The sequence below is a fragment of the Mauremys reevesii genome, linkage group 11 (genome assembly GCF_016161935.1).
Source record: "Mauremys reevesii isolate NIE-2019 linkage group 11, ASM1616193v1, whole genome shotgun sequence".
Classification (NCBI taxonomy): domain Eukaryota; kingdom Metazoa; phylum Chordata; order Testudines; family Geoemydidae; genus Mauremys; species Mauremys reevesii.
Window position 1 is genome coordinate 57905203 of NC_052633.1, and position 22803 is coordinate 57928005.

A 22803-nucleotide genomic window follows, 5' to 3' on the forward strand; every position below is an offset into this window, starting at 1 on the left:
TCCTGCTACTTGTCAGTGGTGACTCAGCTTGTTAAGCAGCTGAGCATAACTCTGCTTGGCTGTTTGGCACTCCAGTCTTTGCTGTCACTGAAATCATAACCATTTCACCATATCCTGCTGGTCACCGGAACACTAGGCAGCATATTACAAAAGACAGTCTTGTGTGCAGCACTCTACATTAAATCTGAGGCAGACTGAATAATTCCCCTTCAGCCTGCACGGAAGAAAGAAGTGTGTGAAGTTCTCCCTCCTTGACTTGGAGTTCTGGAACCCCAAGCAGTGACTCCTCCTGAAAACCAGGGCTAGGTGTATCTACTGATTTTTTTCTTTCCAAACTGTGCATACAGTAGATTCACTTACAGTAAATCCTCCCTTAGTCGTCCCGGTTAACGTTGTTACGCCGCTGATCAATTAGGGAACATGCTCATTTACAGTTGCGCAATGCTCCCTTGTAACGTTGTTTGACAGCTGCCTGCTTTGTCCACTGCTTGCAGGATTCTCTGGAAGAGCAGCCCCTCCTCGTGAGGAATAGAACTGGGGGGGAGCTCCCTCCCCCACAATCAGCTCCCCTAAATTCCCTGTAAGGTATGTGGCTCAGCAGCAGTTCAGCTGTCCCTCCCCCACTGCCATGCTGCTCCTGCCCTGTCCTTTGCCTTGGAGCTGTTCCTGGGAGCTTCCTGAGGGAGGGGTAAGAGTGGTGCTGATGTCAGGATGACGCCCTGATCCTGACGCCGTCCCCCCCCCCCCCCCTCAACAAAGCAGAGGAGGGGACAGGGCTCAGGAACAGAAAGGAGGGAGCTAGCTGGAAGCTGTTGCTTGCTGTCTGAACTGGCTAATCTGCTTAAAAGGGCAACATACTTGAAGTGGGGTCAGTGTACTTAAAGGGGCAATGCACGTGTCTCTCTCACTCATGCACGCACCCCCCAGCACTTTGGAAAGTCAGCACCTGTGCAGCCGTGCATGTGCTGTCAGGAGGAGGGAGTGATGTGCTCTAGCTGGATAGCGTGGGCTCATCTTCATGATCATCTATTGTGTTTCCTTCCTCCTGCCTCAGTCCATGCTGCCTTGTAGAGTGTGAGGCTACATTAACAGCATATTAACCCTTGAGAGCTCAGCCGAGTGCTAGTTCATCATTTAGCAACAAGGCATTCCCTGAGAAATATCCCACCCTCTGACTCCACCACCTCAACCAAGCTTCACAATCATTCATTGCTCACAATCATTCATTGCTGTGTACAATATTAAACTGTTTAAAACTGTTTAAAACTTATACTGTATGTGTGTATAATATCTTATCTGGCAAAAAAAATTTCCCTGGAACCTAGCCCCCGCTATTTACATTAATTCTTATGGGGAAACTGGATTCACTTAACATCATTTTGCATAAAGTCTCATTTTTCAGGAACATAACTACAACATTAAGTGAGGAGCTACAGTATTAGTAACCTCTGTTGCCAGCAAAAAAGTTGCCATTATCCAAGAGTTAATAAGAAGCAGGCAGGTTTGTGGGGCCCAGGGAAGGAAGGCTGGGAACATGCCTTCTCTGGCTGCAGATTTGTAAATGGAAATCGTGCTTCACCAAAGCCATGTTGACACTTCCCCAACATATTGTGTTTATCTAGGTGTCTGATAATTCTGTTCTTTACTATAGCTCCAACCAATTTGCCAGATACAGGCCAGTAAACATAACTTCAGTAATTGCCAGGATCACCTCTAGAGTCTTTTTTTTTTTCAAACCCAAAATCAACATTACATTAGCCATCATCCAGAAATTTGGTACAGAGGTTTATTTAAGTGCTAGGTTACATACCACACTTAGCAGTTCTGCAATTTCATACTTGAGCTCTTTCAGAACTCTTGGGGAAATACCTTGTGACTTAACTATTTAATTGATCAATTTGTTCCAAAATCCATTCTACTGACATCTCAAACTGGGACAGTTCCTTAGATTTGTCACCTCTCCCTGTACGGTGGGAGGAGAGGTTGTGGGAGGCAGCAACAGGGGAGCATGAGGGCCCATTGAGCTATGCAATATACTTGTCCCTGTGAGCTAGAGTGGGAGGCTGTGGGGAGAGAAACCATGCAGCTCCGCAGGTCCCGAAACACCCTTGTTTTCCTGAGGAAAGCCCTAGTACCTGCACTGCAGCCTCCCTCCCCAATGCTGCTCTGCCCACAGCCTCCCCACCCAGCCACAGCACCAAGACTCCAGCAGGGGATGCAGGCTACACAGCCCCTTACTTCCTGTATGGTCACCAGATAAAGGCAGGTTTGCAGGACTGCAGCCAGGGAAGGAAGCACTGGGATGTGCCAAGCACTGGCGCTTCTTTCCTTGACTGCAGCCCCGCTAATCTATCTGCGGCCAGGGGCTTCCTTCCCAAAAAAGTTCTCAGTATGTGGCATGCCATTGCCAATATCCAAATCCCACTAATATTAAAGCCACTGGCAAAAGTTGCTATTTACCAGAAGTTGTCAATTCCACAGTATATCATTGTAATTTAAAATATAGTAATTTCTAATTTTTGGGTAGGAACGATCTCCAGGCCTGTGTATAAGTGATGTAAAAAACAGGGATTCAGAATTAAAGTTGAAAAAAAATTGTCATTTGTAGGTGGGTTCCTTTGTGATAGTGCCTCAAAACAGTGTAAAGTCTTTCACGTAGCAGCCTAAAACAGTGGAATAGTGGAGTAAGTGCAGTTTAAGCAGGATTTCAGCCTTAATTATATAGCTTTTGCTTAAGTGTTAAGCCAGAAGTTATTTTAACAAAATTTATTGTAAACTGCTAAATATGATGCTTCTTTCTGCCTTTAGAGGCAGAATATCTCTAACACTTAATATTAGCCAATGATATTTTGACAATACGGAGAATTTTAATAGGGAAGAAATATTTGTTTTGAGATTAAATCATATGTTTGAATTTATTGTTAGAAATACCTATTTCTTAATAGAACAGATAAGTCTTCTATGTTCAAAATTATATATGTATTTTATCTTTAAAATTATGTAGTGCAAGTCATTTTCAAATATAAATGCTATCAGGTAAAGCTAGTTCACTGTAAATTATTTGATACTGGGCAGGTTTTAAAAAGAGCTCCTGAGGATCCTCACATAACCATCAAGTATTTGCTACATTTGCTTTTAACAACCAAATAATTGTATTCAGAATAAATTCATCATGCAACTAATTTAACTTGTCTGTCTAAGTGAAAATAAGATGCACTATATTTGCATCATCTAGTCTCAGGGGCCACATTTCAATTATTCTTCCTACACAGCATAATGACATATAATTAAGTTGTAATCTTGCCAAGACAATTTTACACATTTCCTGTAAATACGCAGATCAAAGCAAACTTATTAGCAGTTAAAGCATCTATCATCCCCCTAAGCCACTAATCAGTCCATGGCAGCAGTGATAACCTGCCAATGTATATATAATACAGGATGCACTAAGATCACAACCGTTTTCTCTGGGTTCCATTTTTGAAAAGTCATAAGCTGTCTTACTGGATTTTAGTAAGACCATTTAGGTTACTGACATAATTTATTATGATTTACATTTTATTTCCTCATATGTTTCTCCATAAGGCTAAAATTAACTCCATGATATGCACTAAGTATTTATTCTGTTCTGCTTTAAGTAACGTTTTTAAGCAATGTTATAAAGGTAATAAGTTATGCAACTAGCCTTCAGGCTAAAATCCAAAATACAAATCAGAGCAATATACCTACAGTAGTTCGATTTTAAGAATTTAAATATATCAGTTTTTAAATTCCCCTCTCATGAGCAGAAGTTGCTGTAGGAACCTTGCCACTGGCTGAAAAATTAAGACAGCTATTCATTAAAGAACTGATGTCCATTTTACTTGAGAAACTTGCTCACTTGCTAGAATATACTAGTTATGAATGTAGTACTGTTTCCTCTTGACGTTTAGCTTGTTCTGTAATAACAATCTCGGATCCAAATATATTCCTGAGCTAGTGGAGAACAGTCTGATTGTTCTTCTAAATAGACTGAGTTTCCATCTATGGGATGTATCAACCACCTTTTGCATAAGATACTCTACAGCTCATTCCGTAGTCACTCAGAGAAGTCTAACAGGTTCACTGTAATAAGATCACACCCGTTTTGGCATTTAGTACACATGTATCAAAGAAGAAAATACACAACACACCATATTCACATTTATGGTTTTAAACTTGCTGATTTACCATTATCCACAAGAAAGTGCATAATTTTATTAAATAGAATCTTTTTGCTTAGATTTTTAAAAGCTATCTTAATTAATTAAAACCCATACCTCACAAAATAATGTAAGCTTGTCATCTGGTAACAAACCATTAGCTTCATCAAGTAAAAAATCTCTTCGGATAAATTTTTTAAAACCCCAATCCTTGCCTTGAACAAATCGATACGCTCTTTGGCTTTCTGGTAAAAGACAAAAGAAACAGAATAGGTATGCTCAAGCAAAACATTTTGTTAAACAGAAAGATAAGGGGTAACTGAGCTTAAAAAACAAATCAATACTGAGAAAGCTTAAGAGTTAAATTGATTTAGTTCATGTGTGTCATTTGTTAGAAAATACTAAACAATATTTACTTTGTTTTTAAAAGACTTGTCCAGAATAATTCTCTTTATATTGCTGCCTAGAATTGTCTAGAATAATTCTATTTGTTCTAAATAAAGGACTATTCATTTAAATATTTCCTCTCTAGCTACTAGCTAACTTGTGTAGTCACCCAAGCTGGTTGGGAAAAATTTTGAATCAGACAACTCTGATTATTCAAAATCAAAATTGTTTGTGAGAAAGGGTTGGTTTTGATGAATTTTTTTGAAAAAAGTTTGGAAATTGTCAATTTGTTTTGACAAAAAAGTCCCGTTTTTCAGGTCAAAATGACCTTTCATTTAGATATTTTAAAATTATTTTATAATAAAATATAAAACAATAAAAGCAATTGTTTTGATTTTGATGTCTCAACTGACGTAATTTGAATTTTTTAGATTTTGGTTCGTGAATTTTCAAGATTTCAACTCTCCCCGTTGGGTCAGGAAAAATTTTCAAAATCTTGAAAACAGTAATGCAAGCTTTAATCTTAATTACAAATCTATTGTGTCAAAGATTGCACAGGTATAAATGAGTTAATAAAGGCACAATATGATGAGCATTACTGGGAATAATAAACAAGAGAACTTTGTTTTTTTATTTTATTTTATTTTTTAAAACATTATCCTTATTCTGATGTTCTCCCTTTTCTCAGAATCATGAAATCTATTTTTTTCCATGATCACTTTCACCCAAATTGCTGTTACTCTTCATATTGGTAACCAATTCCACCTTGTTAGTCAGAATCAAGGATAATATGGTTGTCTTCCAGATACCTGCTACCAACTTCTTGAAACAGGAAGTTGTCCCAATACAATCTAAGAACTTACTGGACATTTTATGTTTTTCTGTATTCCTTTCCCAACACATGTCTGAGTAGTTAAAGTCCCCCATTACTACCAGGTCTTGTGCTTTGGCATTTTCTGTTATTTATTCTAGAAATGTCTCATCTGCCTCTTCCTCTTGTTCCCCCCCTCCCCCCCCCCCACTTTACTCTTTACCCAGGCACTTTCAACTGGTCTGCCTCTTACCTCACACTCCAGAACAAATGTAGCTATTCTTCATATATAATACAACACCTCCACTTCCCACCCCCTGCTGTCCTTTCTAAACAAGTCACAACCTTCTATACCAATGTTCGAGTCATGCTAAACCCAGGGTTGTGAGTTCAATCCTTGAGGGGGCCACTTAGGGATCTGGGGCAAAAATTGGTCCTGCTAGTGGAGGCAGGGGGCTGGACTCAATGACCTTTCAGGGTCCCTTCCAGTTCTAGGAGATTGGTATATCTCCAATTATTTACTTTATTTATGCAGGGTCTAGGACATTATTTGGGGTGGTGGGCCCCCAGTATGGCTCTTTCCATCTCACTCCTGGTTTCTGCCACATTGTCTGCACTTGGGGGTTCTTAGTGCAGTGTACACTGCTGCTTGGTGGTGGGACCCCCACCTTAGATTGGTAAAGGATTTCTGGCATGCTGCAAAAAGTGTCCTGAGCAATTCAAGCCAGAGATGGGGAGTGCTGATTTCCAACACCTTATAACAGCCAAATCTAAACAGAATTTCATGAGATGAGCAAAAAGTATGTTCCTGGCTTTTCCCCTGCCCAATTTCAAAACATCTCCTGGGAGAACAAAGAAAATAGAGCTTCTCAAAAAAAGATTTCTTTTTTTTTTTAAATAATGGAAAGTATTAGGTATCCTAAATCTGGGAGTCACAGTCAATCCCCCTATAGTAAAGATGAGTTAGATTGTCCTTTAAAATACTTTTTCACCAAGTCAGTGTGTATATGTTCTAATTTAAAACTGAATCTGTAGATGTCAAGTGACTAGTTTTTTTTTCAAAAAAGTCACTCAGCAGGTCATGTTGATTTGCCAACACTAATAGTCTGGTCATTATGATGTAGAAGGCTTGACATACAGAATAATCACAACTTGCAATTTATTTGGCTACACTTTGTCACATGCAGGGTCCTCAGCCTGTTTTATAATATCAAGATTTATCTTAAAAACAACTTGCTTCCCAACACAAAAACCAACTCAATAGTACTGAAAATGTTAATCATCACCTTCTTTGGATAAAAAGAAACAGCTTTGAGATGCCTAGGAATTCTGAAAAGTACTTCAAGAACTACCTCCCATGGAAACTTTTATAGTTTGCATGTGGAGAAGCCTTCTCAGAACTGTGCCGACATGAAATCGTTAGTGAATTTTTTTCAAAATAAATCCATCTATAACAAAGGAGTGCTCAATTCCTACTTCAGCTGTCTTCATTTGACAGTTCAGTAACTTTTATAATACGGTACGGTAAAAAAACTGTAGCACTGTCAGTCAAAATAGTTTATATGTGAGTTTATTTGTATTCATTAAAGTTATAGGAAGGTCTAATTTCTTTCTTCTGCAGTTAATTTTATTTTTGTGGCAATACTGGATGGGAAAAAATTGAAAACTGCAATAGAGTTGATTGCATGATATAATGGACTGGGAAAACAAACTGCCATCCCTTATGGTATGACTCTATAAAATCTAGTCAAGCAGCCACTACCATAGAGTACAGAAGCAGAGGCAAATTCAACTGGTATAATGTTAATCCGGGCCTCAAGAGGCAGGAGAACAGTGGAAGATCTCCTGCAGACCTATTGATTAAATCTGCATTTGCCAGGCAACAAGATGTTGTCCTCCTTCTTAGCCACTTAATAATATATTGTTCAACAACCTGGCTAAAAGTAGTTTAAAATATATTTAATTGTAAATTAAATTTTTAAAATAAAACTCTTTAAATTAAATTTGAAATTATGAGAACCTATGTTATCCCTAAAGCTTATTGTCATGATTTAAATTAAATACAAAAATAATATGAAGCAATACATATTTGTAGTCAAGTTTTAAAGAAAATCAAACTATGGAACTGGTGGAAGGCAGTGACTAAGCACCTGGAATCAGAGTAAAAACTAGCCTTTGACTGCAGTAGCCTTTACTTCAGGTGCAGAGAGAATATTTTCTTCATTTCATCTTATTCAAGTAGTTCAGTTCAATGACTAGTACATGCAAGGTTGAGGAACTGGTTGAGAGCTGAAAGTCAAAAAAGCTCGTTTTCCTCTTCTAATCTATGAATAAAAAACTAGGTCTGAGGAAGAGATCTACTAGTTCTAAAATCCTGAAGGACATGGTGACCAGAACAATCAGATCACAATTGTCCCTTCTGGCCTTACAGTCTATGAGTTCAATTCAATAACTACAGAAAATACTCCCTTTGTTTAACAAATCAGTTAATTTTAAATGCAAAATGTATTTTAATAAAATGTTTTTATTGTCTATCCAACACACTTAAAATAGTTATTTAACTAAAAGATTTTAAAATGCTGTTTTTGTGCATTTCAATGAATTTTCATCCAAAGAGAGCTGGCACCATTCACCATTTAATGTAATAAAAAAATGTAAATATCAAGAATCTAAATGAGTGTATGTCAAGCTATAAAATTGCCTAAATAAGTTTGTATAAATATCATATATCCTCCTGGTTAGCAAAAAGTACCGAGTTTAGTGTAATAGCTATATTTAGTTGAAAGTCAATCATGTTTTAATGGATATCAACCAATGAAACTCACCCTCTTTTAGGGAAATACAAAAAAAGTATAGATGAAAAATAAGATTAAAGTCATTTAAATCAAAGTTTCCCGCTTGCTGATTTAAATAATTTAAATCAATGGTGTTAATTACTTTGATTAGAGTCAATCCACTCAACTTTAAGGCACCTTGGGGCATGTTTTTGATTCTTCTTGACCAACATCTCAAAACACAACATTGTAAAACTTCAATCACAAAATAACTTACAGAAAGAGGAAAACAAAACAAAGAGTGTTCAAATTCAATATCTCTACAATCAGCCTAGCAATAACCTCCAACTTCATGACTTAAAATTAGAAAACTAGCTATATAAAATCAGCAACCAAAATTAAACTGAAAACACAGCAGTTTGTTAGGGGTTTACAATACCAGAGAAGTGAAGCAACATGAAAATAGTTACTACACTAGAATTAAAAAAATTAAAAGATCAGTTCTTTATCCATTCCACACACAACTTTCTTCACGTCCAGGAGAACTGTGGACATGGCTCTGCATCTTTAGTCAACATAATGGATGCCTAGAGCTTGGATAGCCATCCTTTGGTGTTGTATTTAAGTCTAAATAAAAATAAAGCAGCTCCAGAATCAGGAGCCAATAGGAACCTAAATAAAATAATGGAAAGTCAATGAAAACAAGATTCAAGAGTACAGGTATTTGACCATAGGGCCCAAAAAGTGTGTCAGCTGTGGACTCTAAACTTAAGAGTTGCCACTACAAAAACTGCAAGGGGTGAAGTTTGCTTATTTCTGATTTTCAAACTAGAGTAAACAACCCAAAACACTGGTTTCAGGATTTCTTGCTTGTCAGTGTTTAAAATAAAAAATGAGTGAAAAGTAATAGCTCTCTCACAACATATGATCCCTCTTCACTTCTTATTTCAGGGTTTCTCAAACAGGGGTTTACCTGCCCTGTCCGCAGGCCCGGCTGATCGCGGCTCCCACTGGCCGCGGATCGCTGCTCTGGGCCAATGGGAGTTGCTGGAAGCGGCAGCCAGTAAGTCCCTCAGCCCGTGCCACTTCCAGTAGCTCCCATTGGCCTGGGGCAGGTAAACAAACCAGCCCGCCAGGGGCCCCCCGTATTATTTGAAATTGACATATCTATTAGACATCATGAACTACACCTTTAATTAATTGCATGAATGGATAGGGAGATTGTATTAAACTAAAGAAAGGATGTTTTCCTGTCAGCACATTCAGGAGTAAATTAGAAGGGTTAAAGGCATGGAATATGTTGTTTCCACCTATGGTAGATGGGAGAGGAAGAACTAGCTCTGGCAGGCATATAATTTGCATATTATAATGTTATCCCAAGGCACATCTGTACAGAGTTCTATGTTGCATTATTTGGGGCCTGTGTTCTGTTTTTGGAAATTATTTAGGTAATGCACACCGGTGTAGTTACGTAAGTGGAGAAATTATAGGAGGTACAGCCTGAGGAGTCTGTGTCATCCTGAGACAGAAAACAATGAGGACCCAAATGTTCAAGGAAGCCCAGTGCTCTGAATTTCCCATCCAGAGATCTGCCAACCTGTGCAGGCATCATTTTGAGTGTCTGAACATTTAAACAGTTAACTAACTGCATTGCTGCACAGTCTCATCATATTTGGTGTTTTTCTTAAGCACTCCAGCTCCTAGAATCATGTAGTTACAGGAGAATCTGAACTTTCATGTAAAAAAAATATTTCTAGACCTCACCCATGAGAAAAATTTGAAAACATGAAACCAAAGGCATATATACAAAGAACCCCCCCCTTTTTTTTTCTTTTTTAATCTCATGTTCTTTTGGGGACCTTGCTCATGATTTCTGAAAGCTTGGGACTGACTATACTGCAACTGGGAAGAAGTAGACCAAAGTTTACAGGTGTGGGTTTTTTTTTTTTTTTTTTTTACACACACATGTAAAGAGATGCCAATAAAAAGTATTTCAACTTAACGTAATTAATATGGAAATCAGCCAGCAAATGTCAGCATATGATCAACAATAAGTAAATAAATCCTCTATAAAAAGAGGCAAAATTAGGGTAACAAAACAGAACCCACTACAAGAGCCAGAAAACAGAATAAAGATTGAATCTGAAATGACTATGGTTAGCAATTTACAAGATTAGCTCAATGTTCATAGAGGTACAAAATATGAAATGTTTTTTGTTTTTTTTAATACTGAATGAAGGTCATATGAGGATCTTAAACATTAGATACTTTAAAGTTTACCTCAGTGTTAAATTCACTATTTTAAAAGTAAAAGTAAGTTAATTTCAGAGTTTCATTTCATGGGGATTTCCTTAAAAGCCTGCATTACACCATTTGTAATTCTACTTACCCATTGCTTTTGTTTCTTCTCTTTTAGCATTCAGAAGAGAAAATTTGAATTTTGCTCTGACTTCACTTTTTGGACAACTGACTAAAAGCAAATATAATGACAAGTAGTCTTTGCTTTCATCATCTAAACCCTTTGGGTTTACTCTCAGGCACCTGAAAAAAATGTAAAGGACTACATTTTAAATTGCACAGAATAAATTTTGAAACATTTTGATAATACATCATGATGATGTACACCAACAAGTTAATGTTGTCCTTGTATTTCCCTTTCCCTCTATGATTGCTGTAACCGTGACTTATCTGAAAAAACACTAGATACTTAGTATTATAAGCCTTTCAGAAATTTCTCTTGATTCAGTGTGTAATATGTTATTTAACTTTTCAACCCCTTAAGTTAAAGAGATCACAAGCAACTGAAAAAAATAAGAGATCTTACCACTTCATTTTGTCATTTGGCCCTGATGAAAATGTAGAACTCTTTAAAACTTCACCCATTTCTTCTCGACAAAAACTGAAGTTATTAATGGTCCACATGTAGGAAAATTTTACTACTTTAACCTGAACAAAAGATGTAGAAAATTACTTCAATTTGATATTTCAGTTTTTAACTCACTTGTCATATAGGCAACTGCAACCAATGAGAACTAGTTGAATTGTCAGCACTGTTCAAATTATTATAAGAAAAACATTTGTCTAGACTGATCTTGTGAAAAGAAAAACCCAATCGCTGAAGTCTGTATACATTACCTGTGTGTAACACCAGCTTTCGGCCACAGGTCCACTGGACATCTCTCCAGGTGGTGGAGGGGTGGGGACTCTCGACATTGCCACCTCTATTGCTGATTTACAGTATCAAGGCAGCAGTCCACGCTTCAGCAATTTTCCTACAAAAAATAAGATTACTATATTTAATAAAATGGAGCGACCAAAGAATAGTTTAATTGGGGGGAGGGGGGATAAGCCTATTACTACATTTTGGTACCCTGGCTATTGTTTTAACTGTGTAGTTTTGAAATTCCATTAAGGTAAATTACTGAAAATATCAAAAGCAACATCTAGCAGAGAAGCCATAGTTTGTGTCTAAATCTATACTAGCTAGGTCCCATACACTCATTGAGAAGCACATTTTACCCAAAGATCTGCAAGCTGGATCCCACTGTGATATTTAGTTTTAGAACAGTACAGACAACCTATATATCGTAGATCAAAAATAATTGTGCTATTCAAACATTACCATCACCATTACCACCTTGACCCCTGTAGTCATATTATAAGTCTGGTGGACTGGGTCTTTTTGTTTGTAAATACATTAATAATGATAAAGTGAATTGAAAATGCCTGTGGGGCCTCAAATTGTGGCTGAAAGGGATGCTGGTCATCTGGGGCCACAAGAGAGTCAAATGGTACAGGGATCCTTAGAAGAAAAAGTATGCTATTTTAAAGAGTAGTATTTTCTTCATACTTCTATTAAGTAGAATTAAGGACACGGCATAAACTCTTCTTTTTTTTTTTAAATGAAGTAGTCATATTACTGGCAATAAGCCATGAGTACATCTGTATGCAACTGCCACAATTATTATGTAGTTGGAAGCTCATTTAAGTGCCTCCAAGGCATAGCCTAAAATGTTCTTGCTGTGGTTTACTCTTACATCTCAGTATCCTGTTTTCTCCAACATACTAGAAGTTGAGACAAACTGGAGTTTTGTAAAGCATGTTCCTACAATAAAATATTTTAGAAAAATTCTCAGTATGTGAAGCCTCTTTTAACCAAAGTCCCTAACTATCACTGAAACTAGAACGTGACCACCATACTACAGGTGTGATAACCACAAGCAGTTTTGTTTCTCTAAATACCAAAATTATTTAACTAAATACAACAAACATTTAATATATAAGACTTCACATTTTCTGATAAAGGGACTTAAATAAGTTTACCATATTTTCCCCAGTATTTTATGAGTCGTGATAAATATGGATTTTTGCCTAATTTCAAGTATATTTTATCAATTTTGTCCCAAAGTCAATTTTTTTTTTAATTGTTTCAGTATGGTTTATATATAAAGCAACATGGCTAACTCTTAACAGAAAAAACATACATATTTGTATTAAAATGGTAATGACTGACTACAATCCAGATTAAGTTCTGAAATCTTATTTTACTCATGTTTGAGTTTAACAAGTAACTAAACACACCTATATTGACAATTATTGCACTGAATAAGGAGAAAGCATAGTCTTGCAGATGGTACTGAAACAGGAAAAAAAAATGTATGAAATTTTCTATAAGTGAAAAAACCAACACCAACATAGTTCTGCCTGCTTCCCTACTAAGTTTTAGTATTGCCAATCCTTTCAACCAAATTAAAAACACAAATTTGATTAGTTGTGCCATTTGGTTAAAAATACACAAAGAGCATTTTTCCCCCCTTCTTCCTCCCTCCCCCAGGTCTGTCACCTTCTCTTTCTTCTTCCTACAGCTGTCTTCCTACAACTAAGCTTGAATGTTCTCCCCCAAGCCTCAAAGATACTGGGCTTACTGTATCTCCTCAAGAAGCAGCAAAGAATCCTGTGGCACCTTATAGACTAATAGACTAACAGACGTTTTGCAGCATGAGCTTTCGTGGGTGAATATCTCCTCACTGGTTTCTCAAAGAAGGTACTGGTCTGGAATTCAGAATGAAGTCTGCAGGAACTAAACCCCTCTCTACTACATGGGAGTCAAAAGCCAGAGGGCTCTGCATTTCCCCAGCAAGACTCAGCCTGGGATATCATAGAGAACCCCAGCAGTTCTGTTACAGAGATGGACTAGGAGGAGGGAGCTGGGCCAAAAGGCCCCTTACCACACTCTAGGGTGGTGGCAGTTATCCATGCTGTATGTACTGTCCTCCATTGGCAGCCTGAGGGGAGGCAGCGACTGACCAGTAAAGAGAGCCTCCCAACAGCAGCCATGCTATGGACTTATTATAAGCATGACCCTCCCATAGGCACACTGGCAGCACTCCCTTTATGGTGATGAGGAGAAGGAGCTGCTTGCCCCGGGAGCCAGTTTTCCCCAGTCCTGCCCAAGAGCTAAGAACTGGGTGATCCGACTCAGACTGGGCTGTGAGGGGGAACTATGTGCTGTCCATAGAGCAGGCTGAGCTCCAGGAGAGAGAGATTTCTTTTTGCCTCTGGCCTTTTCCAGCCTAGCTTGTTCCCTGAAGGGGCACCAGCTGCTGGAAATGCCTGAAAAGGGGATGCAGTGCTGAGGAGACAATCTTCTTTAAATATAAATGCTATCGTTGGGCACAGCTAGGAATTAGATGGACAAATGTTGCCCCAAATTGTTAGAAATTTGAACAAAATTAGGAATTTCCTCTCAAAAATTCTGCAGCAGCAAGGTCTGGCTAGATCACCACGGTAGGCAGGTAAGACTGGAGGGAATTCAGGGAACAGGATATTCCTCTCTCGCCAGCGGCAGATAGATTTGTCTCTGTCCTCAAGCTGAAATCAGGCTGATGGTCCACAGATCTGTTACAGTGGGTGCTTTGAATGAGAAGAAGGAAATATCTTTGTCAGCCTCAGCAATTTTCCTTAGCTGTGTTCTCTGCCAAATACTGGTCAAATAGTTATTCTGCTTCTAGTCGCCAGAAATTTTTCTTGCCCTGTGTGTGTGGAATGTGGTGGTAGAATCTTCATCCCCTTCACATTCCCCTAAAACCGCTGGCCTTGGTTTAATTTTCTTGGCCACCAGTGCCATCAACAGAAGCCCCCCATCCCATCCCACCCTCATAATCCTTTGCAGCACAGACAATGCAGCTTCCCTATGTAATCCTCTATAGGAAACTGGAGTCCCAGTATAATGGGGGGGGAATATCTTCCACGAACACTCCTGGAATTTAAGATTCCAGGAAACATGCCAGCACCAAGAGAGGAAAGTCAGAAAGTGCATCACATCCATATTCTTTTATCCAAAGTAACTAGCTTCCTCCCTGCAGTCTTGGCTCAACAGTTTTAACCTCAAAAGCAGCTAAAAGTAAATGCTGCCGTGCTTTTCTGCAGCAGCATAATCTTCACCTCCCTATCACAAAGCCAGACTTTGTTAGCTTTTTCCAAATCAATGTGTTAATGAGATTTTTTTTTTTTAGGTATACATGCAGAACATTTTTACTTGGGTTTTAATGTGCTGCTGGTTGTAGTTCAGCTATCAGAGGATCATCTATGTCTGTCACTCATTTTAGATACTTTTTAACTCTCAAAACAAACCTAGTTAGCATTTATAAGAGTCTAAAACCTGAAGTATCAGATGTTAAGTACCTTAAAATGCGCCACAGCACACGTGAAATCTTTATGGAAAAGAGTTTTATTATACATCGTTCTAAATAAGATTACATGCTAGGCCTTTAAAATTGTATTGCAATAATATAACATTTTACATTAGATGTATGGATACCTATTTAAATAATGGGTCTCCAATAATTTATCCTTTAACTATTCAGATCGTACTCCACTCCTAAGCACATAATAAAGCTTACTGAATACCTATGATTTGAAGTTTACTTATATTTTCCTCCCCAAAAGTTAAGCAGTGAAATAGGAAGTCTGTTGAGGACCAGTGTTTCAACTTACCCACACCTGTTATCCTGTAAGATCTGTTCCAACAGACACTCAGTGCAAAATAATGTAGTCAATGAGAACTTGCTCTATTCTAAACAGACTTTGAAGCATTTGGTATCTGACCATTCCATCTTAAAGAAAAATACTTCAGTTAAAGAAAATACACTTGTATTCATAGCGCCATTTTGCAAGGTAGACTGCTAATGCTCACTTCACTATCTTTGATAGCCTTTTCCCCACCAAAGTTTCTTTAGTGGCATGCAAACTTCCATGTTCTCTCATTCCACCACCATACAATTAAAACTGTACTACTGGAAATTCTTACATGTCTTCTGTAGTAAATGAACGAACAGACTGTGGAACACAAATCTGTGTTATAGGTTATAAAGAGCTTCTGGTCTGAAACCACTTGGTTGTCTCTCTCACCTATCAATTCAACTAATATGTTAATTGCTTTTAGCTATTAATATTGACCTTAAGTATAGTGCTTTCATACTTTATCTGTAGGAATAGTACAGTGAGAATAAATCTCTTTTTTTTTAAATCTAGAAAAACCAATACAGAAAAGATTAGATAAATATTTAGCCAAAGGAAATAGTGCCACTTTCCCAGACACTTTGAATGACTGCGGATTTAAATCAAAGCTATTTAAATCACCAGTTTTAATTATGACTAAAAGTAGCAAGCAGGAAAGCATGATTTTAATCTTTGATTTTAATTGAGTTTTGCATTTGTATTTTTTAGTTATTTTCCTCAAGAAAGGTATATTCTCATTGGTTGGTAAGCATTAAAATATCCAATTTGCACATACACTGCCTTAACACTAAATTTGGTGCTTCTTCTTGCTAACCAGGGGGATATACTATATCAATACACATTTCTTTAAGCAATTATATAGCTTAACTATTTACTAGATGGCAATTTTTTTACTTCTGATTAGTGTCAAGCTCTGTTTGGATGGAAATTCAAATTAAAAATGCACAATTCTTTTTATTAAATAAATGTGCTAGATACGGAAGAAAAGTTTATCAAAGTATGTTTTGCATTTAAAACTAAATAATTTATTAAACAAAAGAAATTTATAATTAGTTAATTGAACTGACTGTTTCTGCTCATTATTCCCTCAAGATTTTGGAACAAGTACACTGCATCCTCTTGCACCTAGTTTTTATTCAGATTGGAAGACTCAAACAAACTTTCCTGCTTTTTCAGCTACTAATTGGTTTCTTAATTTTGAATGAAACGAAGTAATAAAATAAACAGAAATGAAGAAAATATTCTCTTCTGTACCTGCAGAAGAAGCTAATGCAATCAAAATCTGGTTTAGCAGTTGAAACAACTCCACTTTCAGGTGCTTAAGCTCCAGACTTCCACCAGTTCAGTGGTCTGACTTTCTTTGAAACTTGGCAGTAAACATGTACTGCTTAATTTTTTTTTTAAATGACTAATAGATAATACATTAAGTCTTAACATAGGTCAGCTTTTTCAAATTTAATTTTAAGTAGTTTTTTTTTTAAATGAACCTGGTTTTAGTTTAAATCAAAAATATTCAACTTAAGCAAAAACAGTATTTTTTTATTTTAAAAAAATTGGTTTTTATCCACGCTGATTTGAATACATAGACAACCGTCAACTAATAACCAGAGTGATTCTTCTTTACATTAGCCTGGAAGCCTACCAAAATACAATAGCGGCAGTAACTTGGCAAGAGAAATTACCTAAAATACTGTAATATGCAATATTGTCTTTAGTCAACTGATCCTCCAAGATAAGAGTCTTTAGATCTTACTGCAACTGGTAGTAATGTTACTAAGAAAATATTAAGGAAAAGACTAATATAATTAAAGTATTGGCAACAGCTATTAACTGTGTATTTTACGTGTTTCAGTTGTCATAATATTTTTGTGCATTTAGATGCACTAAACATGCTTCAACTATCATCCTAAAGAAGTTTGACAAGCAAGGTAATCTTTTGTAGTTTAGACCTACCCAAATTTTGTCTTTGACGGAAATTTTAAAAATGCAGACTACTTCTCAAAGGTCAACTAGTGTATATGAATCAACACCAGTAATTCCTGCTTTCATTTCTATTAAATTTCTAAATTCAGAAAGCAGATAAAGGCTCCAGTGTGCATGTTTAGATGGCTGAACATTTGATTTGTTAATCTGAAGTCAATACAATCCCCTCCCAAACAATAAAGTGAGTTTGCAAGCTGATTCAAATTAATGTGGTGTAGCTCCAGTGATACCATTCCAACCCCCATAACCAAAGCAGTTCTGCTGGATTTTAATTTATTACGGTTTCCTGTGATTGTAGTCAATATAATAATTTTTGTCATTTACTATTTGGGAGAAGGAAATATTAAGTTTTCAAATACCTGATCATTTAAAAACTCATTGGCTCCCAATTCTAGGTTAAAGCACAGTGCAAAAACCCAACTCGGGATGAAGGATGTATCACAGTATCAAACCAGCGCATAGCGAACTCAGAATATGGGGCATGCAAAACTGTCTTAAATGTCCTCTTTCCCTTAAGCACAATGGCATGCATGCAGGAGCAGTGTACCAGCTGTCAATAGATATAGGTCTCTTACACTAGGGCAATATACCTATGTCTGTTTAAGATGGGTTTAGCGTCACTTTACCAGGGCAATCTTCTGCCTTCCCAAATCCTACAGATACACCTCTACCCCGATATAACACCACCCGATATAACACAAATTCAGATATAACGCGGTAAAGCAGTGCTCCGCAGGAGGGGGGACTACGCACTCCGGTGGATCAAAACAAGTTCGATATAACATGGTAAGATTTTTTGGCTCCTGAGACCAGCATTATATCCAGGTAGAGGTGTACTTAAAAAAAAAATTCCTCAGTCATGAGAAGTCTTATTTACTAAGTTGTTCTGTCGAAATATTAGTCTTGTAAACTGACCATTTTGTTCTTTAAAATAATTAACAACATTTTATTGGAAAGAAAATCTGAATTTGAGGACAAGACAAGACAGTCAAAAAGCTAATTAAAAGGACCAATCTGTTACCCTTATTCAGACTTCTGTCTGTCTGTAAATAACGACACTGCATGATACAAATAATATAATAATTACATCTAATTATAAAGATTAAGTACACTTTTGTTCCAAATGTCAAACTGCATTCCCTGTACACCAAACTATGCTAGACTACATTTCCTGCTGGAAGATGCACAGCATTTACTCAATATGTATTTGCAAAGTAAAGGCCATGCAATTTGCCAATCTGTTCATTTGTTCCTTAGAAGAGGATGTTGAAAGTAACAGGTAATTCTAAAAAACACATACAAAATAGTATTTACCTAATATTTACTAATTCTTATCACACCAACTACTCTGGCACTGGTATCTAAGCACCTAATATATGCTAATTCAATTACTGTACTTCAACTACTAGACTTTTTTTTGTTAGATATGTTACTTTTACATGCAGTTAGAAATATTCTGTGGCCAAATATATCTTTAAATTAGATGTTTATACCTTAAAAATATTACAAATATAAGTCTTGCTTTATTTTTTGGAGGACTTGTTGGATAACTTGTATGAGGAGCAAGAGTGTCAACTTCTTAAAAGGAGATTCTCTCTTAAGCGCTCTTAAACAGATGCTGACAGGGACAATTTTCTAGTCTCTGTTTCTATATCTCTCGAGTCCCACTCTCTCTCTTACCTACCTTTGCCTCCTTTCTATCATTGTAGTTTCTTTTTTAGCAGATTTAGAGCTACATACTCCATACCACACTGAACACCCAGATGTGTCCAATGACCCAGATCCTGATCAGAGCACCCACTGAAGCAGCAAGAAATTGACAAGATGGTTCACTTTCACTTCTGCTCTAAAATCAAAGCAACAGAGCATGAGTTCTCTTAAATTTCTATGCACTTTAACTGTAAAACTGCTTTAGTCAAAGACCCAGGTTATCCAGCAAAAACGTACAACAGCCTGATCTTCAATTTGTTGGTCTTACAAGCAATATGACTCTTCATCTAAGTCACCTATCCTAGCTGCCTCTTGTCCGAGAAATAGGATTTTTTCAAGTCTGTACTACCCTTGGTGTAGTCAAGTAGGGGAAAGAAAAAGTTCACATCAAGTATTTGTATCTTTGGAAAACTACCATTTCTGGACATTTAATTAATCAAAAGGGTTACCAGAAACTGAAGATTCTTCCCACTGGAATCAGAAATACTTATAGGAGTTTTAAAACCACCCCACAACTACATTTACCCTCCTGTTCAAACCAAGAGTTAACAGTCATTATTTTAGTAACACTGGATGTGTATTATACCCATTAATACAAGAAGCTTTAAGCATGTGAGTTTACTGTAATAATTCTAATATTCCATTTCTAATCCAGTATATTTCTAGCCTTAACATGAAGTTAGATTAAAAACAACAGAACTGTTAATAGCGATGTAGTTCATTACAACTGGCTGATCATACGTTTCCCATTTTATAAAATGTCATCTTCTCCATGTCTCTCTTTGATGCTACTAGTAAAACAAACATGAACTTACATTCTGGGAGGGTTTAAACTCACAATAACTCAGTTTTATGTTCCAAAACATGCATTGGAGAATGAGGTCATCTATCCACTGAAGTCAATGACAATGAAAAGTGGGGAGGAGCCAGAAAAAAATTCTTAGTTCTAAATAAAGTATGCTATAGCTATACTGAGGGATTGCTAGAGGACGGGGAAACACCACTTTCCTCCAACCATGTATGCATTTCAAGTAAAGACTGGAAACCCAATATCCTAGTTATCTTAACCCATCTTATCAGTTCTTATTTTCCAATTATCATTTGTGCTCTCCTCTGAATTTTCTCTATTTTTTGTTATTTTTGAGGTGCTCAAAACTAGATGCTGTACTTAGTGAATTTCCCCTCAGTTGCTGCAAAAAGTATAGTAGTATCCTTTCTTGGTTCACATATATTCCTATTAGCAAAACTCAGAATTATCCTTGCATCAATTATTTCATAACATGATGGATACAAATTTGATTAAAAATCAGTTTTATTTAAATTCAATATAGAAAAATACATCAATTTAAAATTAAATTTGAAATTGACAGCCTATGTTAAGGCCTTTGTCTGCAGTCATATTAGGAGAGCAGCAGCCATCAGCCAAGAGGCAGAAAGTCATCCTCACATTCCATCTAAATTATATAAAACAATGTAGTATTGGGCTGTTAAGAAGGCGATCCTGTCCTAATAGTACCCACCATCACCAGATAAAGAAACAGATCTTAAGATGGTTAAAGAAAACTTTGTTTGATGGCATTCTGTCTGGCAAGCAATCACTTATCAACAAGTTGTGGTTGTGAAATCCCTACTTCTTTCCCTGTTTCTCTATTATCTGTATGGTTTCCGTTACATAATTTTGCTAGTTATAAATTAATTAATGTGGTGGGCTATGATTGGTTAAAGAATTGTTTTACAATATGTTAGAATTGATTAGAGATATTAACTAATATTTTAGTTAAATGATTGGCTAAGGCAGGGGTCGGCAACCTTTCAGAAGTGCTGTGCCGAGTCTTCATTTATTCACTTAAATTGAAGGTTTTGCGTGCCAGTCATACATTTTAACATTTTTAGAAGGTCTCTTTCTATAAGTCTAAAATATAGAACTAAACTATTGTTGTATGGAAAGTAAATAGGTTTTAAAATGTTTAAGAAGTTTCATTTAAAATTAAATTAAAATGCAGAGCCCCCCGGACCCGTGGCCATGACCCGGGCAGTGTGAGTGCCACTGAAAATCAGCTCAGGTGCTGCCTTCGGCACGCGTGCCATAGGTTGCCTACCCCTGGGCTAAGGTATAGGTAAGCAAGACTCAAGTTTCACTATATAAACTGAGGTCCACGAAGGAGACTAGCAGAAGGAACAGAAGAAGAAGAAGAAGAAGAAGAAAAGACCTGGAAGAAGAAGAAGTCACCTCTAAGACACAGTCTAATATCAGAGCTGCTAAGAATCCTCTGCACGACCGTGAATCCAGCAACCAGAATCCAGACGAGACTGATCTTGCCTGGCTAACAGGAAAGTCCACCTGCATGATCAGGATTGGTGAACATAGCATTGTATGCTTAGCTTGTGTATTTTGCTTGGTAATTGTTAACAAACAGAGGTTAGGGATATTACTGTGTAAGGCTCTTTCACTGGTAAAAGGTCCTGCAAACCCACAAAGAGTACGCCCTGAGTCCTAGAAATTGGGTACGGATGGGTACATAAATTAACAGGGTTACACCTTGAGCCCATGGTAGGGTAAAGGTGGGCACCCCTAGAGTGTACGAGAAAATATCCCACAAATTGGGCATCTCCAGAGGCCTGGTCTACACCTAAAAATTAGATCAACCTAGCTCCATCGCTCATGGCTGTGAAAAACTTCATACCCTGTGTGCCGTAATTAGGTCAACCAATCCCCCACTGTAGATGCTGCTTGGTTGATGGAAGAATTCTTCTGTCAGCCTAACTACTGACTCTCAGAGAGGTGGATTAGCTACATCAACAGAAAAGCCCCTTCCCTCAACATCACTGTAGCTATGCCACTGTAGTGTAGACAAACCTTTAGTGATGACCTGTGGCTCTGATGCTCATTTGCATGGTTTGACAGTAAGCATGCGTGAGAGTGAGCATGTGTGCGTGTTTTGCTGGGAGTTTAAGATAATTTCTGTGGCAAAGGAGGGGTATGTGTGCTGCAGTGAGGGGCTACATGTAATTGAGTTTCCTATGTGTGCTGGCTATGTTGTGTGGGTGGTTTTGAAGAATGGCAGCAGTTAGACCAAGTAATTCACCATCTGTCTAGTCTCCCTCATACAATCAATGCAACTGTTGTAGGCAAATGAGCTGTATAGTAAGGATGGTGACTGATTAAGTTACCTCTGATAGCTCAATGAAATAGACTCTTGGTAAGGCATAGATACATGCCTTACTATTGCAGGGCTGTAATTCATAAAATCAAAATGACTGAGAACTTAAAATTGGACAATAACTGACCACAAATCCCAGTGATAACTGAACCTGGTGATATTCTGAACAAAAAGAACTCTCAGCCATGTTTGTAGCTGTTTCCATCACTTTCCACTGACTCGGACATTCTAGGCTTCAGAGTGACACACAGGCAGTCCTGGAACATTAATACACAGATTAGAATTGTTTTCGTATTCCAGATTTAGAAAGAGGGTTGGACCTTGTTCTAACAGAACTCATTTCCTTTTTTAGAATATTATAAAATATATGTAGTTCAGATGTATAGCGGTTGTTCAAGGGAAGAGACAATGAAACAGCGTAAAGCATAATTTACAAGCATATCTTACAAAAGCAAAATTAATCCCATTCACTAGGGGTGGTATTTTGCAAATGGCCATATTTACATGTTTCAGTGTAGAACCAAAACTATTAACCAAACAGATATTAGTTACTCTATCACACTGCAAACTGAAAACTCTGTGGTTTATCAATATTGTGCAGCTTTGCCTCCACTTCTTTCTTCCCTGGTGCAGTATGAGGAAAGAGACAGACAGAGGTAGGGAACGTTCCACAGCCTCATTATGTTAGTAGATCATAAAGTTCACATAGTTATCGTTGGTAATTACTCCTGCAATAATCTGTACAAAATGTAATAAAATCGTATATATGTAGCTCC

General features: G+C 37.2%; 1 protein-coding gene across 4 annotated transcripts in view; it reads right to left on the reverse strand.

Annotated features, from left to right (window-relative positions):
• SPOPL (speckle type BTB/POZ protein like) overlaps nt 1–22803 on the reverse strand; it is a 57083-nt gene that overhangs the window by 16088 nt on the left and 18192 nt on the right. For 3 of the 4 annotated variants that reach the window (XM_039494602.1, XM_039494605.1, XM_039494606.1), the window contains exons 2-5: nt 11289–11425; nt 10978–11099; nt 10543–10694; nt 4299–4426 (exon numbers count right to left, since the gene is read on the reverse strand). In XM_039494602.1, the coding sequence (XP_039350536.1) occupies nt 4299–4426; nt 10543–10694; nt 10978–11099; nt 11289–11366 (480 nt within the window). In that variant the 5' untranslated portion in view covers nt 11367–11425. Of the gene's footprint in view, nt 1–4298; nt 4427–10542; nt 10695–10977; nt 11100–11288; nt 11426–12734; nt 12790–13936; nt 14032–22803 lie in introns of those variants that run through there. The other variant, XM_039494604.1, reaches the window with a different exon arrangement.